The following is a 16,428-nucleotide window of genomic DNA, read 5'->3' as shown; positions in this document are numbered from 1 at the left end:
GGTGAGACACCCGCGCTGCGCCTTGTGACTGAAGGCCTTGGAATGCCGGCCCCAGGCCTCGGCGTGCAGCATCCCCAGAGCCTGCGTCCTCTGAGGCCCTGTACTTAACTTCGGGTACACCTAAAATAATCAGGCAATCCAAATGGGTCAACAGACATACATGTATTACGTCCCTAATAACATTTCTCAGGCTGTTATAAGGTTACTTGCTGAGGAGTTAACAACGCTCAGGCTCTGATGTTAGACGTTGTTAGCAAGCTTTGATCAGATGAGGTAGAAGGGATAAATTCTGGCTTGCTTTGATGGAGGCATGTAATTAAAATTGAGGATTGAATGTTTTACTTGCAATTGGTGAATGTTTTGATCAGCCCACCAAATTGGTTTTATATGGTAACTGGGCTGAGGAGAGCAAACTGGAAAATACAAAAGCATCACAAGCTTCTTCAACAAACAGAATGGAAATAACGTGAACTCATTCCCTTATTCTTAGTACTCAGTAGCAAAGTAATCTGGCAGGTTTAAACTGTAGGCTTACGCAGGGTGATTAGGTTTTAAAAAGCAGTGCTTAAAACAACTCCTGTGTCTGGATGAGGTGGGCAAGAGGGACAGAAAATGCCCTGTTTGAATCCAGCCCTGGTGATGCAGTGGTTCTTTAGAACGTAGTCTCTGGAGCCTCTTTCAAACATAGTCAATTATTTTGTGACCAATGTTAATTCAAACATACTATGATCTAACTTCAAACTTACTGTATTGCTCTCAGACCTTCATTTACTGGAGGGAGATTGTCTTGTGTGTGTGAACATGAAAAAAGCAGTCTTTTGTAGTAATGTACTACATTCATGCCTCATGGGAAGGCTATCTCATTGCACTTATTTTACTTGCTTCAGTAGCATTCAGCCCAGCCTATTCAGTGTTAAGTGTTTCTGAGATATTGATGATCTTTCCTTGGACTTCTGTGGATTCTCTGAGATCCCATGACAGCCTTACAGATCAGTTTTACAGGCGCTTGTCAGTTCTTCTATACCTGGGAGATGCTTTGAAGTCTTTTGTATTCAGACTCCAATATTAAAAGAGCTGCTAAGTATAACATCCATTCTGATTCTGAGAATGGGATTTTCTTCTGAAAAAATAGGGATATCTCTCTAATCCTGAATTCCCTCCATGTTGTTACTCTTTGAAGGGCTGATGTTGCCCATAAGCAAACAAATCCATTGCAGTAAGAGGATGTGGGAGACGATTGAGAGCAATAAGATCAAAAACAAGATACAAATGAAGGCATAGACAAAGAAACACTTGAAGCATGTTTATGCATCAAAATGATGCAGGATAAGCTTTAAACAGGATTCTAGAGTTGCACATAATCTGCTAGTTAGGTCCTATATTCAGCTGTAGACTGTGGTTATTTCAAAAGTTGATACTCATATGTGAGAAGGCGTTCATTTAAGAAATTCAGCCTACCAATTAAATAATTGGATAGCTAATGTTGAATACACCATGGGGACTATAAAGGTTTAAAATATGAAAACTCCACTATGGTATGTGGAGTGGTGCGCCAATTTTTCCCATGCAACCAAAACCTTTTCCCATCTATTCCCCTGGGCATGTCTACCTTGCAGAATATAGAGTAGCATTAAAAATATCTGAGTAAGTACATCAGGCGCAGGGTCATAGTGGAGCTCTGTGAAGGTAAATTTCTCACTCTTCAGCATACTGTTGTTGGGGGATTTGCGTAGGTGGTCTGTTCTTGCTGTTCACATTATACTTCACGGTGTCAACGCTTAACCTTCATTTTCTGTACAATGCTGCAGTCCTTTGTCTTGGTTGTGGTATAAGGGCAAGAATTGAATTTCTTCTAGTTCTTAAATAATTGGTAACTTCATTATAAAGTTAAAGTATAAACCGTGCCCATGGCAAAGTAAGTTATCAATGAGGCTATATAGTGGTTACAGAATGAGGTAACCAAAATGCCTTTTGGGCTATAATCAAAGTGTGATAGTTATCTATACTGACTACTGTTAATTACTCTGATTGGTACTGCACAGACAGGACAAATACGAATGCCTTAAATTTTGACCTCATCAATGCCAATCTTTCTCATCCCTTAACTTTTGAGATTGGTACCCCTTTTTCGTTGTTGCTACACTTTGGACTATCTTAAAGTTATCTGGTATGTCATTTCTAGAATGCTCAGAGAGCTCTGTAGCAGCTCTGTACGTGCATGAAGAGTTCCACGTGCAACAGCCAATTGATTATCTGTTAAAAATCATATTTCCTTTATAGCAGGAGAACAAAAAAAGTACACCTGAGAATACACTTACCTCTATAGATGGCTGTCCATGCTCCTGAAGGTGAAATGGCATTATCAGTTAGTTTGAAATTACACCTTCAGAAACTTTCATTTCCAAAGTGTTTTTTATGTTACTGCTTCTGAAAACGGAAGAGTATTTAGCTCAGTTTATAGTATCATGCTTCTAATCTAAATAAGTTGCTGATGAAATAGCTAATGAAGTAACCCACACCATTAAAGCAAAACAGTCTTCAGCTTTGATGTCTTCAGGAAAGTATCACAGAATTACTTATAGCTGAACATGTGCTGTGTATGCTAACTTCATGTTTTATTTTCAAGATCAAAATTTGGCTCAAATGAATTGGTACAATGACTTTTTTTATATGTATTTAGTCTACTAAATTTGGCTATTAAAAAAACTCGTAGCAGAGTTCTCATCACATGCACTGTGAACATGAGTCATTCTGCATAAGATGCAGCTCTTTTGCACTTAATATCTTGCCCTTTCTTCAGTATCAGCTTACAAAATAATAATCTACGCAGGTAGTGTGTTTCTAGATCATGTCTCCTTTATCCAGGCTTTAAAGAGATATCGTTTCCATGGGAGTGGCTTAGTCTTTAATCAACCAGAACATACCTCTGTCCTAACTTAATTTCCACTAATATCTTAATGCGGTTAGTTGAAGTGGTCTGCTACGCTGAAAGATGTACACCAAAAGTTCTAAAAACTGCATGCTTTAGGAGCAGAATTAACCAAATATGTGTTTTTTCAACAAAGAGTTTACATTTTTAACTTTTTGTTTTAATAGGATCGAAAACTTCTTGCCACTGCTCAACAGATGCTTCAGGACAGCAAGACAAAAATAGAAGTTATAAGGATGCAGATTCTACAGGCAGTCCAGACCAATGAATTGGCTTTTGATAATGGTGATGGAGTAGAAAAGAAATACAAATCTTAAAGTCAGAATCCCATGTAGAGATGTACCCATATGCACACAGAGCCATAATAAATTTCTAATAGGAAGGGAGGTTAGACAAAAATTGTTTGACCTGAAAATGGTCAAAGACTAGATGTATCACTTCATATATTCAGATGCCAAATAAATTTGACTTTATTAAGCTTAAAAAAACCCCTGAGTTTAATGAAGAGAAATATAATATCTCTTTATCCTGTTTATACAGTCTATTTTGGCTTCATGGTCGTCTTTCTCCTTCCACAGATGCTTGCTCTTGTCTTGACGATAAATATCATTTTTCTTTAAAGCATAAAATCTCTTTGCTACTGGAAAAAAAATTCAGATGTAGGTTCAAAGACTACTTGTCATACTTACAGATTGATCTTATTACTAGTGAGAATAGAGATGAACACAGAGGCTAACTTCTGGTAGCCTTATGGGTATTTAGACTAGACTGAGTAATAATCAAGTATTTTACAAACCAAAAATCAGTTTTTTAGAAAGAACTGTTTTGGAACATGCATAGACATAGTGCATTTCATAAGTAGTTTTAAACTCATTTATTGAGAATTCTTAAAAATAAAGACCTTGAGATATTGTAGCATGAATATGCTATACAATTCTGAGCATATTGGTACATCTCTAACTCTTGAGCTTCATTCAGATGCATCTCTTTGTGTATTGAAGCTGTATAATGATGCTTCTAATCAGGGCCTGAAGATCTCCTAGCTAATGAAAAACTTGGTTTGGGGTTTTGGTTTTTTAACACTTCAAAAAAAAAAAAAAAATTTTTTTTTTAACACTCCATCTTAGCACAGGGATCATGCATGTTTGCTCAAAGGAGGGAGGAGCCTTCCAGCCTCTAACTTTTAAGAGCTAGCCGCAGGTGCAGGTTTAAATGTGCGCATCTGTGAAGGCATATATTGTTGAACCTGTACATAGGTAGCAAAGCTAGAAGGGGCTTGCAAACGCTTTTTTTTTTGTTTGTTTGTTTGCTTATCCTGCTTTTAGAACTTTAAACAGCAAGTAATACATCCAGGAACCTTTCTAGTTCTGGTTAGGAAATCTGAACGTTATCAGAAAAGGGGCATTAGAACTGTTAACCAAACAGTTTGGGGAAAGCATTGTATGAGACCTTACATTCTCCATCCTTACAGAAACCAGAGCTTCTGCTTCACACTTCGATTTAGTGTGAAGCAGAAGAATGATCAGACATTGATCAGGGATTTGCGTAGGTACAGATCAGTTGGAAAGATAAATCCTCAGAGCATGGTCCTAAAAGGTGGAATTCTTGAAACCCCCTCTTTGGCACCTGAAAGATGTTGGGGAGGTTTGGCTTTCTACAAAGGCATTTGTCCCTTAACTCCCCTGAGGACACATTCTACTCCCATCCTCTAGCAATTATCCCTTCAAAGAGCAGGACCTGTTTATTGAGTTGAGACTCTGATCACCAATTTCTTTTTTTCAAATGTAGAAGCTTAAATTTTACTGTTGCTTTTATGAAATACAAGACTTTCTTTTATGGCCTACCAAATTTGCTTTTTTTCCTCTCTTGCCTTTTTTCCCCTTCTTTCTTCTCTCTTTAACCTTTCTGTGTGTATGTGGGAGGAGGGATTAGAAATTAAAGAAATTAAACAAGAGCATGGTCTTCAGTGAAGATTGTCTCTTTTTTTCTTTGTAGCAAAACCCGTGATAAGCCCTCTTGAACTCCGAATGGAAGAGTTACGGCATCATTTTAGGATAGAGTATGCAGTAGCAGAAGGTGCAAAAAATGTGATGAAATTACTTGGATCTGGGAAAGTCACTGACAGAAAAGCACTTTCAGAAGTAATATTTTTATGTAATTACAATTTGAGATTTTATTTTAAACGCTCATTCAGGGGAGGAAAAATCAAATATTTTAATTTTTCTATTTTAAAAAGGCTCAAGCAAGATTTAATGAATCAAGCCAGAAGTTGGACCTCTTAAAATATTCACTGGAACAAAGATTGAATGAACTTCCTAAAAACCATCCCAAAAGCAGTATTATTATAGAGGAGCTGTCATTGGTCTCTTCACCCACATTAAGTCCGCGTCAAAGTGTAATATCTACTCAAAACCAGTATAGTACACTGTCCAAACCTGCAGCTTTAACAGGTATGTTTTGAGGGAATTTTTTTTGTTGTTTCAAACATAAGTTGTTAATGCTAACACTGTTGCTTATTTGAGACTCTAGACCTATTTTGTTTGTTTTCTTGGACAAAGGCATTTTGAATTTTCAAGTGCCTCTGAAACAAAAAAAATCAGGTTAAGTCTGTTAGATTTATTTGTTGACCTCTTTCTAATCCTGTTGGAGGAAAAAAAAGTGAAGTTCTAGCCTAAACTTAGGTTGCTATTGAATGTTTCTAGTATTTACATAGTGCTTTTCATCTGTATATTGTCAAGCACTTAAAGTGGGCAAGTATCATTACCCCCGTTTTAGAGATGGGGAAAACTGAGGTACAGAAGGGTTAAGTGACTTGCCCTGGTCATGCAACAAGTCAGTGGCAGAGCTGGACCACACTGGCATCCCAGAAGGTGAGACTTATGCTACAAAGAACATATGTTTTTATCTCTAGGTGAGGAGAAAGATCCTAACAGAAGTGCATAGAACTATTAAAAGCACTATTTCTGTGAACTTTGTTCCTTGCAAATAAGCATGAAGGTTTTTTTAGTTAACTTTTTTGTTTAATACTCAACTGACTGGGAGGGCATTTATTTTTATAAGGCTTCAGCAATTTCTTATAGCTGGAGTTTGTCTGGAATTGTCCTTCATTAAAGGAAAAATGCTTCGACAGATGAAGCATATTTAAAACTTAAACATTTGCCTCCAGATGCTCTTAAAAAGCAAATACCTATGACTATTTGGAGGTGTGCTGCATTACTAAATTTACTTAAGTTGTCAGATAAGAATTACTAGCACAGATGTTTTTGTTTCCTAAAGAGTTTTATGGGCAGGTATTAAACCAACTGTAACAGAGAAAGCTTGTTACAAAAACATTCTGCGATTCAAACACTATTCCTTTGCATGTGTCTAACTGAAGTCAGTTATTATCGTATTTTAAAACAAAGAGAGGAACGCTTCTTTTCTGCCAAGCTGTAATAATAAACTGGAGCAAGTCTGTCTGGCATTTTGGTCCAGTTAGATGAGTGGCAAAGGGCAAAAAAGACCTTCCAAACCTCAGACCCTTGTAAAGGCGCAGACTAATGAGATTCCATATGATAAACTTGCGGAAGCTCCTCTCAAATCATCAGTGACCATGGATACAAAATATCATGCCTTTGTCTTATAACAACTTTTTTTAGTCTTTTCCTGTAGCACATAATCATGTCAGATGCATCAGTGACAAACACTTCCTCTTCAAATAAGACTTAATGATAAGCATGAGCAATTTTTAATAGAAATCAAAACAAAGGCTATGTGCTTGTGAAGTTCTTAGTTTCACTTTCATTTTAGCTACACGAAGAACTTCTGTACTGCAGTGGATTTAAATGAACCATGTCTTTGTATTTTGCCTCTAACGTTTTGTGGAAAAACGAATCAATGCTATTAGCACAACTTTAAAAATGGTTTTTCCTGTGCATTCAAGTTCTTATAGAATAGTCCTTTTTGCCTTTTTTTTTTTTTTCCTTTTTCCTGAACAGAGTTCAGGAATGAAGTATTCCCTTACCCTTTAACCAGTTTTGGGATCCAGTACCATCTCTTAGTTTCTATAGCATAACATTTAATTGTCACTTATGAGCATTAGCTCCTACAAGATGGGATTCCTTCGCAGACGAGGGTGTTGGTGTCTGTTCTGTTGGTCCTGCTGTTGCCAGGCTGTTGTACATGCTTAGAACTTGAATAGGTCTACAGTTATGTTTTTAGGTTTGGGGTTTTTTAACCTATTCTTGCAGGTAGCATGATGCAAGTCATGTGTTCTGTGAATGATTTACAGTATCGAGGCTTGTTTGTTTGTTTTTTGTTGTTGACAAATTTTTTTAAATGTTTTCATTAACCTTTGGGGGTGGGGGGAGGTGTCAGATTAGAGATGATTGTTCTTTACTGAAACGCTAGCTGCGTGAACACCTTCCATGATGTATTTTCATGCCTACCTCTCAAACTTCCTTAAGAGGTGTTTAAGAGCAGTGTGCTTGTATGTATAGGGACCTCTGCTCAAAATGCACTAACTTTTTCATCTCTCTGCATTTTGTTGAAGAGTATTTGATAGAACATATGTACATAATAGTTCATATATATCTTTGTCCTTTTGCATTTGCTGCTAACACTGATTATGAGTTATTCCCTCCTGTTTGCTTTACATTTACAAGTATTGTTGCACGCTACTGATTTGTCCTATGCTAGTTTAATTCTTAAGCAAAGAAAACAAAGATATTTCTGAGATTAATGTTACATCATTTAAAAAGGAAAAAAAAAAAAACACCTATTGTGATATTTTGGTGAAACGTTGCTCCATCTGGAAAGCTGAGTCCCACGTATTTGACTTCAGGCTTGTTTTCAGTAGGTTTGTCTTGGCGTTTAATTGATGTAGATTTCATCTGATAATTCTGTTCTATCGTGCAGGGATCAGAATGTGAGATATTGCCATAAAATGAATCTGTAGTCATTCACTTCACACATTTAAGAACAGAGTGTTTTTTTAATTAAATAATTGCTTATCTTGCTCTAGGTACCCTGGAAGTTAGGCTAATGGGTTGCCAAGACATTCTGGAAAATGTCCCTGGTCGATCAAAAGCCACATCGATTACACTACCTGGTTGGAGCCCGAATGAAGCCAGATCATCTTTCATGAGTAGGACCAGTAAAAGTAAAAGTGGGAGTAGTCGAAACCTTCTGAAAACTGATGACTTGTCCAGTTCAGTATACTTTTATTTTTATGCAGATCTCTTATGTTTTAATGTGCATGCTGTATTTCTGCAGTTAAAAATACTAAAATGATTTGAAGCTTTAAATTTATCTTTTACTTCACCTCCTGATGGATTAAAAAACCCCACACCATTGTGCCTATGAGAACCAATTAACTATGGGATTACTTTTGAGTGGGGGCAGAGGGTGCAGGGGGAGAGACTTACTGAAGACTTTTTGTTTGTGGGGAAAATCCTCTTAAATCTTTAAGCTGAGTTTGTGTACTTTACTTACAGATGAAGTCTGTGCTGTGCTGAAGCTGGATAACACTGTGGTTGGTCAAACTAGCTGGAAACCCATTTCCAATCAGTCATGGGATCAGAAATTTACACTGGAGCTGGACAGGGTAAAGATATAGTCTTACTTCATTGACTGCTATTGTGCATTTTGAAGATTTATTTCATGTTGCTTTATATCTGTTTCTTTTGATTCTCATGATGATTATGTTCAAATCACCCATGTGTTAAGTATTCCTATCCTGAACGGAATGAGTTCCCCAGGGCTAAGTTGTTATGCTGGGCTGGCATTCTACAATTTATCATGTAGTATACAATCAGATCTAGTATTTTTATCCAAGACCAAATATTAGCATCTTGTTACAGCCTGTAATAGTAGCTGCTTTAACTAATGTCCTCAGTTTTATTAGGACTGTGAACTTGTCTTCTGTTTATCAGGAAATTCTAATACCAGATAAAGTGTAGATACTTTGAGAAAGCTATGCTGTAGAATTTGTATAGTTTCTATCCATAGTATACCTGACTGTATACAAAGCTGATCGCTTTTCTTCAGGAATAATAAATGAATTCACTAACAAACACTTCCTAGAACTTTGTATTACCTGGAGGATAGAAGTAGAGCACAATTGATATTTCTTTCCTCATTCTTGTTATTTATGTTTAATCAAGCTTTTGCCATTAGATAGCTGATACTTATGGTATTAAGTATATAAGGACTTTTTCATCATTGCATGCACAGAGATAAGGCCCTGAAATTTAGTTTAACTTTCAGTCTGTTTTAAGCAACCTGAGGTATATATTTAGAACAAACAAACCAAAAAAATGTGTTCTCTCCCCCCGCTCCCAAAACCAAATTCCTTCCATCCAGAGAAGTTCAGATTCCTTTTAGAAGTAGTGCAGAGCAAAACTAGCAGGTGGAAGTCTGAAGTCTTAGTTGTTCTCAGATTAAGGCTAGAACTAGTCAAAGTCTAGTAGCTCCTCTTATCAGTCTAGTATGTGTCTTGTCTTCTATTTAAGAACTCCATATTAAGTGGCTTTTTGGAGCTGGAAAAGGACCTTGTTCATGCTGGGTATGATCACGTCTTTCAGTATTTCTGGGTCCCACAGTCCCTACCCATCAAGGTTGAGAGAAAGACAGACGTGATGCTTTTAATACCCACAACCTTCACGTGAAGACAGTAAATTGATGCATTGTGGTGCAATTAAATTATGCTAACTGAAATTAGTGCCATACAGTGCTGCTGTTTGTATCATATTGCGGAATTCTTCATGTTCTAATAGCAGCTTTTGTAACAAGCATGTAAAACACCTTAAAAATATATAATCATGCCAGCAGTTCATAGCAGCAGTTCTAGTATGCTTTAAAAAAAAGGCAGTTTATGCCCCTTCATGACCATGTTAACAAACACAGTATCTATTTCTAGAGATACTGTATGAAGTCTTGCATCATGACATGTATCCAGATACTAACATATCATACGCTACCTAGCATGAAATGTAATTGGTATGTAAAAATAACATGGCAAACTATTAAAGGTTGGGTTTCTAAGCAAACTCGAGTATATTCCCAGAGCTTAAGCTAAAATATATCCAACTATCACATGTTGGATTGACGCAAGAAGTCAGGTAAGTATTTGTGACTCTTTCCTTCTATTCTTGGATTTTTTTTGTTTGGCTTTTTTTATGCTTTTATTAGAAAGTTAGAGATCACACTTGAAATGAGGTGAAATGCTGCTAACATCCTAGTGAAAGCATTCGTTATGGGCAGTTAGCACTGGCACCTTTTTAAAGTAACAGCTCTGCATCTTCTAGCTTGAGGTACTAGATCTTAAGACTGCATAGAGGCAGCTCTTGAACAGTTATTAATAAGTAATTTCCTGTGTATATGTTTACTGTCTTAGTCACGTGAATTAGAAATTTCAGTTTATTGGCGTGACTGGAGATCTCTGTGTGCAGTAAAGTTTCTGAGGTTGGAAGACTTCCTGGATAACCAACGGCATGGCATGTGCCTCTATCTTGAACCCCAGGGCACTCTGTTTGCAGAGGTAAGAATATTTCCTTAGAGAAACACTTGAGCGTGTTGGCATGTATTATATTGCAGAATAGTTTAAGAAGTTTTTCTTGAACTTTTAAGAATGCATTTTTTTTCTGAAACTTCAATTATAACACACACGTTATTTGAACTGCAGGTTACATTTTTTAATCCAGTTATTGAAAGAAGACCAAAACTCCAGAGACAGAAGAAAATTTTTTCAAAGCAGCAAGGTGACTGTTTAATATAAATATGTAAAATATAGTTTAAAAAAAGATTTGCAGCATTTTTATACTGAGCCCTAATGTTTGTCTGTGTATAAAGCTGTTGATAATTATTTTTTGGCACTGCATTTAGAAGTATTTTGTTTTAGAATTCTTTATTATGCATTAGCATTTAATGGTGAATAATTAGGAAATGCTAAGAAATATGACAAATTCAGTTTGTTCTTCATAACTATGAACCAATGAATTTTTTTTTTAATTATAGCTTTTGGTAATAAGTAAGGAAATTACTTGTACTCTATTTTCTTTATTCACAATATCCACAGGCAAAACGTTTCTCAGAGCTCCTCAAATGAATATTAATATTGCCACTTGGGGAAGGCTGGTAAGAAGAGCTATTCCTACAGTAAATCACTCTGGCACATTCAGCCCTCAGGCACCAGTACCTGCTACAGTGCCAGTGGTTGATGCACGTGTACCTGAACTAGCACTGCCAGCCAGGTTGGTGACATCTACAATTTTTAAGTACCTCTAAGAGCAAAAGTAACGATAAGATATTTACATGCTAACATGCACATAAAATCTCTTTATTCTACAGACTTTAAGATCTCTTAATTTTAGATATCCATTTTATATATATGTGTGCACATGCATGCATGTGCATGCACACACAATTTGCTTTAGGGAAAAAATCTATTTAATGTGCAGTTTTAAGTTGACCGTTAAAACTCCTTTCTGTTGTACACTGAAGAACTGTTTATTTTCTTGCCAGTGACTCTCCTGTAGCCAAATTGGACTTTGAACTTGAGCCTGAGCCTCCACCTGCTCCACCCCGGGCATCTTCCCTTGGGGAAATATGTGAACCTTCCTCTGAGATAAAGGCTTCTGATACACCTGCTCAGGCAAGATACTTAAGAATTTCAGGTTATATATTTTAATAAGGATGTAATACTGGTATATTTATGATGAATTTCTTTATGTTTTAGAGTATGCTTTCATAACTTGCACATACAGAATTGTCTCAAAAGAATACCCCGATTATGCTCAATAGCAAACCTCTTCTGTGGTTGATGTGTTTACCTCTCCCTGTCACTGCTTGGTTCCATCGTAGAAAAAACAAAAGCCTACAATCCTCATAGCAATCGGGGGGAAAATTCTTTTGTCCACAAAGAGTGGAATGACTGGGGTAATAGATGTCATCAGAGGCTGTTAGAAGCTTCCTTACCTGTCTAGACTTAAAGTATACCACTTTAGCTTAGTCAATGCTTATGTTAGGAATTCTACATGCTTAAAAATTTCTGCTCTCAATTGATCTAGCAATCTTTGTTTCAAATCTGCAGACTTCTGTTTCTTCACAGGATGAAGTAACAACTCTTGATTTTGAGAATGACAGAAATAGTATTGTCCCAAAACTCCAGCCTGAAATAATCTGTGAACCTAATGCTCCACATTCAGACATAAAATACACCAATATCAGAGAGGCTGAAGATAGAAGGTAAAAATGCAGTGGTTTTGTTGCTATTCATGTTTCTTAAAGTTAAACTTGGATTTTAAATCCTTTTTTATTTACACAGAACACAACAAAGATTTCAATTTAGTCTGAAGGATTTCAGATGTTGTGCTGTACTAGGCAGAGGGCACTTTGGAAAGGTAATTTTCTGACAACAAATTTCTTCAAAAACCACACACAACTCTTAAATAAATCACTCACTCAGTCTCTGTTTTAGGTGCTGCTGGCAGAGTACAAAAACACAAATGAGATGTTTGCTATTAAAGCCTTAAAGAAAGGAGATATTGTCGCTCGTGATGAAGTAGACAGGTCAGTTTTTTAGTACATTAAGTATGTACTATTTCTCCATAGGAAGTAGTGAATAGGAAATGGCAAACAAGTATTCATAGTGTGGTAGACTGTTTTGTTTGTTTTTTAAAGCAGGTAACTAAAAGTACAAATTATGCGAACTTTTCGTTTATTGTTGAAGAACGCTTTGTGCAATATTTCTAGTGCAAGCTTAAATAATTTAGAAATTTGTACTGTATACAGTGTGAAACATTACTAGTGCCCTACACTATGTTCCCATTTTACCTGTATGCTTGAATTGAGTATTTTTGTATCAGTGTAAGTCTTTCTATTGCCAAGTTCAGGAAATTCAACACATGCATGAATTGGTTATTCTGAACACTGGGAAATAACCACTGTCCTTTTCTTTAAAAGAACAATGAGGGACTGCGTTGCTTTGGATCACTCTGCTAAACCTGTTGTTGGTCAGGCTTCAGAATGATAGCATTACAGAAATTTAACCTCAATTCCATGATGCTCTTCCTCTGTAAGAGCTCCTCCCTTTGGAGCTCGGGATTCTGACTTAAATAAAATGCAATACAAGAAGTACAGCTAATGCCCCAATTCCTCCATCACGTTTATTAAAGGTTATCTAATTAAGAAACAGAGCCTAAGAAAGAAATGACAGTTTACAAGCACCTCAAACAAGCCATAACTTGCTTAGATCTGTAAACTTTAGACTTATTTGGAAAAACGTGGGGGTTGGTTGGTTTGTTTTTCCCCTCAATGAAAACCATAAGCTGAAGACTTCTGACTAATTTTAGTAAGTGGTGTTGAATTTCCAATCTACAATGACCTACTTCAGTTAGTGCTAGAGTTGATTGGAAAAAACATACAAAAAATAAAGCAATAATGTCTAACAATAGATAAATGATTATTAAGCAGTGTTGTAACATAGTTAAAACATCATTCTTGCAACTTTCTTATCAAATATTAACCATATTTATTGCTTCATAAGTCAACTAGTTTTCTTTCTGCATGCAACACAACCATAGGCGCTACTAAACGGCAGTTACTTTCAGTGAAAGCCAGAAGACTCCTCCTTCAGCTTAGTTGGCTGTTTACAAACCTCTAAGGCCTTTATTCTTGGGCAAGGAGGGACATCGGCTCCCATAGTGCCCCTCTTGCCATGCCTGTACTATAGCTTTGGTTTAAAGCTGACCCTGTTCTGCATTGCAATCACTTCTACTTACTTACGTTTTATAAACTTGCATCACATTCCTGCAGGACAGTAACTGGTTTCTTTACTGCCAGAAATACCTATGGTGGGTATTTCACAACCTGTTACGTACTGTCATACTTTGTCCGTTATATTTTTCTTTTAGTTTTGTGTATATTCTGATGTTTTGTTCAGCCTTTTTGCTGAAGAACTAACATTGCTTGTTGGGAAGTAAAATTGCAGTTAACAAATTTTTTTAAGTCTAGTGCAAGAAGGTGTTTTTACAACTGCTTAATGGTGACTAATTCATTTGACAGGCAGGAAGAAAGGTAACTGAATTAAAAATAAGCTACAAATTTAACCAAGTGTCAGGAAAAACAATCAGGAATGATTATAAACAAACGCCTATAGTATTACTATTGTTTTCCCACTTGTTGTGATTGTACATGAGTAAAACTTGGGGGGAAAAAAAATGGAAGCTGATGTTACATAATATTGATGTATTCTTGGTGTAAGTGAGCATTTGAATGGTGTAGGGACAGGATTCCATTTTCATGAACTGCTAGGTTTCCTTTTTCAGTTGGGAAAGCCAAATGCAACTTCTTGGAAATCCTGGCAACAATTTAATGCGTGTGCAGATATTTAAAAGTGCTGTCTTAAAGACCAAGTTTTGTTTTTTGTTTTTTTTTTTTAACCTTCAGGAACAGAGGGAAAAGCATAGAGTCTTAACTACCACTCTTTACGAATTGAAAATTTGTGGTTCAGGACTCAGCATTAAATTTTACTAATTCTCTGTTTGCAGCTTGATGTGTGAAAAGCGCATTTTTGAAACTGTGAATAGTGTAAGGCATCCCTTCTTGGTGAACCTTTTTGCTTGTTTCCAAACTAAAGATCATGTTTGCTTTGTAATGGAATATGCTGCTGGTGGGGACCTGATGATGCACATTCATACTGATGTCTTCTCTGAACCAAGAGCAGTGTAAGTATCCATGCCTTTTTGTGCCATTAAGTGAAGGGTACTTTTGTGTTTCCATGGACAAGAACTAAAATCTTTAGCACTATGTGCCTCTATATTGAATCATTTCAGAAAGTACTACCTTAGTTTTAAAAAGGACCAGAGAATAAAACTGATTTTGTTAGGAAAACGTATGTGCAAGCTTAATGTGCCTGAATCTAAGTTCAATGCAAATATGGGATATACAAATATTTAATGCTTGTAATATAATACTTTTGCGGGGGAAAGATTACAGGAAAAAGCTAAATTGAAAGTTAAAATAGCGAAGTTGGAAACTCTTCAAAACCCTGGCAGTGGGCACTACAGAAAATGTCTCCTTCAAGCCAAGAGAACACACTGCAGCTTGAAAACTGCAGGGTTTTTCTGAACATGTTGCCAAATAGTATTAAAATTCTTGAGTGGTATAAAATTTTTCTGCTTCTAAAAAGGCAAATAATGATGAACTTCACATTTGGAAAAGCAGGACTGAGATCACTGAAACTTTTAACTTTTTGAACAGGTTCTATGCTGCATGTGTGGTTCTTGGACTTCAGTATTTACATGAACACAAAATAGTATATAGGTAAGTACTTACTACCTATATACTTTTTAATACTTAACTAATGTGTCTTTAAAGACACTTCCAACAGCTGAATTTCAACCATTCAGAATAGTACTGAAGGAATATTAGTCATGTAATTTTATTCTCAAATATTCATTTAGAGATTTGAAGTTGGATAACTTATTGCTGGACACAGAAGGCTTTGTGAAAATTGCTGACTTTGGTCTTTGCAAAGAAGGTAACAGCTTTTAAGTGACTTTTTCCCAGTGGAATTCAATTGTCTTGCATGCTTTTGACTGTTAAGATTCTTGAACTGCCAAATGTATATAGTGTATATTTACCCTATATCATCTGAAGTCTCTGGGTTGTATGCATGTAGAGGTTGGAAGTTCCTTGGTAGGGAAATACCAGGGGCACCTGGGCATAGCCCCCTTTTTTCAGTTGTGAAGAACACCTACTCTGTGACTGTTACTTCATGTCATCTCTGCTTATTTGAGGCATCCTGCTGCTTTTGCAAGTTAAAAGAAAACGCATTAAGAGTGTTTCTTCTTATTCTAAACATGTTGACACTGTACAGTGAAATCGAACACCATTCCATACCTGCTACGCTTTTATAAATTCATTATCTTTCTTCTAAATCTCAAATAGTGCAACTCTAAGTATATGGAAGGGACACACTAATAATAAATACTTAATAATATTTCCTAGCTAAAGTAGGAAAATCTACTCCCCAAAGCTTCTCCCCAAATGCTTTCTAGCATCTAGCTGCTGACAACTGTCTTTCAAATGAGATGTAAAATAGATGTAGCAGCAGTAATTGCAGATCTCTTGTCTGGATAGGGAAAGCGCCTTTTGTAAGATCTTCCCTCCTGGAGTTTCCAAGGTCTATTTCCTTCTTCTCCAGTTTGTATAACCTGTCCTCCAAATCCATCACTTCTAGCCTAACAGAGAAGAATTTAGTGAATTTGGGTGGGAGGTCAAGTGTTACTGCTATTTTTAATATCCTAGGTAAAGCCATGTGACTTTACCTACAAACAAGTTCCATAAATGACAGAAGAAAATGAGGACAAGGAAAGTTCTTTGGTTTACTGGCTACTACAATAGTTCTCTTAAGTTTTCCACAGCAGTACTGCTCTGTGGAGTCAGTGTTACGGCTGTCCTCATGGTGCTGTTTGTTGTTGTGCCCCTCTTCTAAGCCTATACAGGGCTTATTTTGT

The 16,428-nt window shown here is 36.5% G+C and overlaps 1 protein-coding gene across 5 annotated transcripts in view; it reads left to right on the top strand.

Moving 5' to 3' along the window:
- The window catches only part of PKN2 (protein kinase N2), a 58,200-nt gene that overhangs the window by 35,102 nt on the left and 6,670 nt on the right, over nucleotides 1-16,428 (top strand). For 3 of the 5 annotated variants that reach the window (XM_068952587.1, XM_068952585.1, XM_009682569.2), the window contains 15 exons: nucleotides 3,097-3,214; nucleotides 4,925-5,070; nucleotides 5,166-5,379; nucleotides 7,932-8,117; nucleotides 8,404-8,513; nucleotides 10,305-10,448; nucleotides 10,593-10,668; nucleotides 10,986-11,160; nucleotides 11,432-11,561; nucleotides 12,000-12,154; nucleotides 12,234-12,309; nucleotides 12,387-12,478; nucleotides 14,458-14,634; nucleotides 15,170-15,232; nucleotides 15,373-15,449. In XM_068952587.1, coding sequence (XP_068808688.1) covers nucleotides 3,097-3,214; nucleotides 4,925-5,070; nucleotides 5,166-5,379; nucleotides 7,932-8,117; nucleotides 8,404-8,513; nucleotides 10,305-10,448; nucleotides 10,593-10,668; nucleotides 10,986-11,160; nucleotides 11,432-11,561; nucleotides 12,000-12,154; nucleotides 12,234-12,309; nucleotides 12,387-12,478; nucleotides 14,458-14,634; nucleotides 15,170-15,232; nucleotides 15,373-15,449 — 1,939 coding nt within the window. The remainder of the gene's footprint in view (nucleotides 1-3,096; nucleotides 3,215-4,924; nucleotides 5,071-5,165; nucleotides 5,380-7,931; nucleotides 8,118-8,403; nucleotides 8,514-10,304; nucleotides 10,449-10,592; nucleotides 10,669-10,985; nucleotides 11,161-11,431; nucleotides 11,562-11,999; nucleotides 12,155-12,233; nucleotides 12,310-12,386; nucleotides 12,479-14,457; nucleotides 14,635-15,169; nucleotides 15,233-15,372; nucleotides 15,450-16,428) is intronic. The other 2 variants (XM_068952588.1, XM_068952586.1) reach the window with 1 other exon arrangement.

This window comes from Struthio camelus, chromosome 8 (assembly GCF_040807025.1).
Source record: "Struthio camelus isolate bStrCam1 chromosome 8, bStrCam1.hap1, whole genome shotgun sequence".
Classification (NCBI taxonomy): Eukaryota; Metazoa; Chordata; class Aves; order Struthioniformes; family Struthionidae; genus Struthio; species Struthio camelus.
This window is presented reverse-complemented; position numbering and strand designations above follow the sequence as displayed.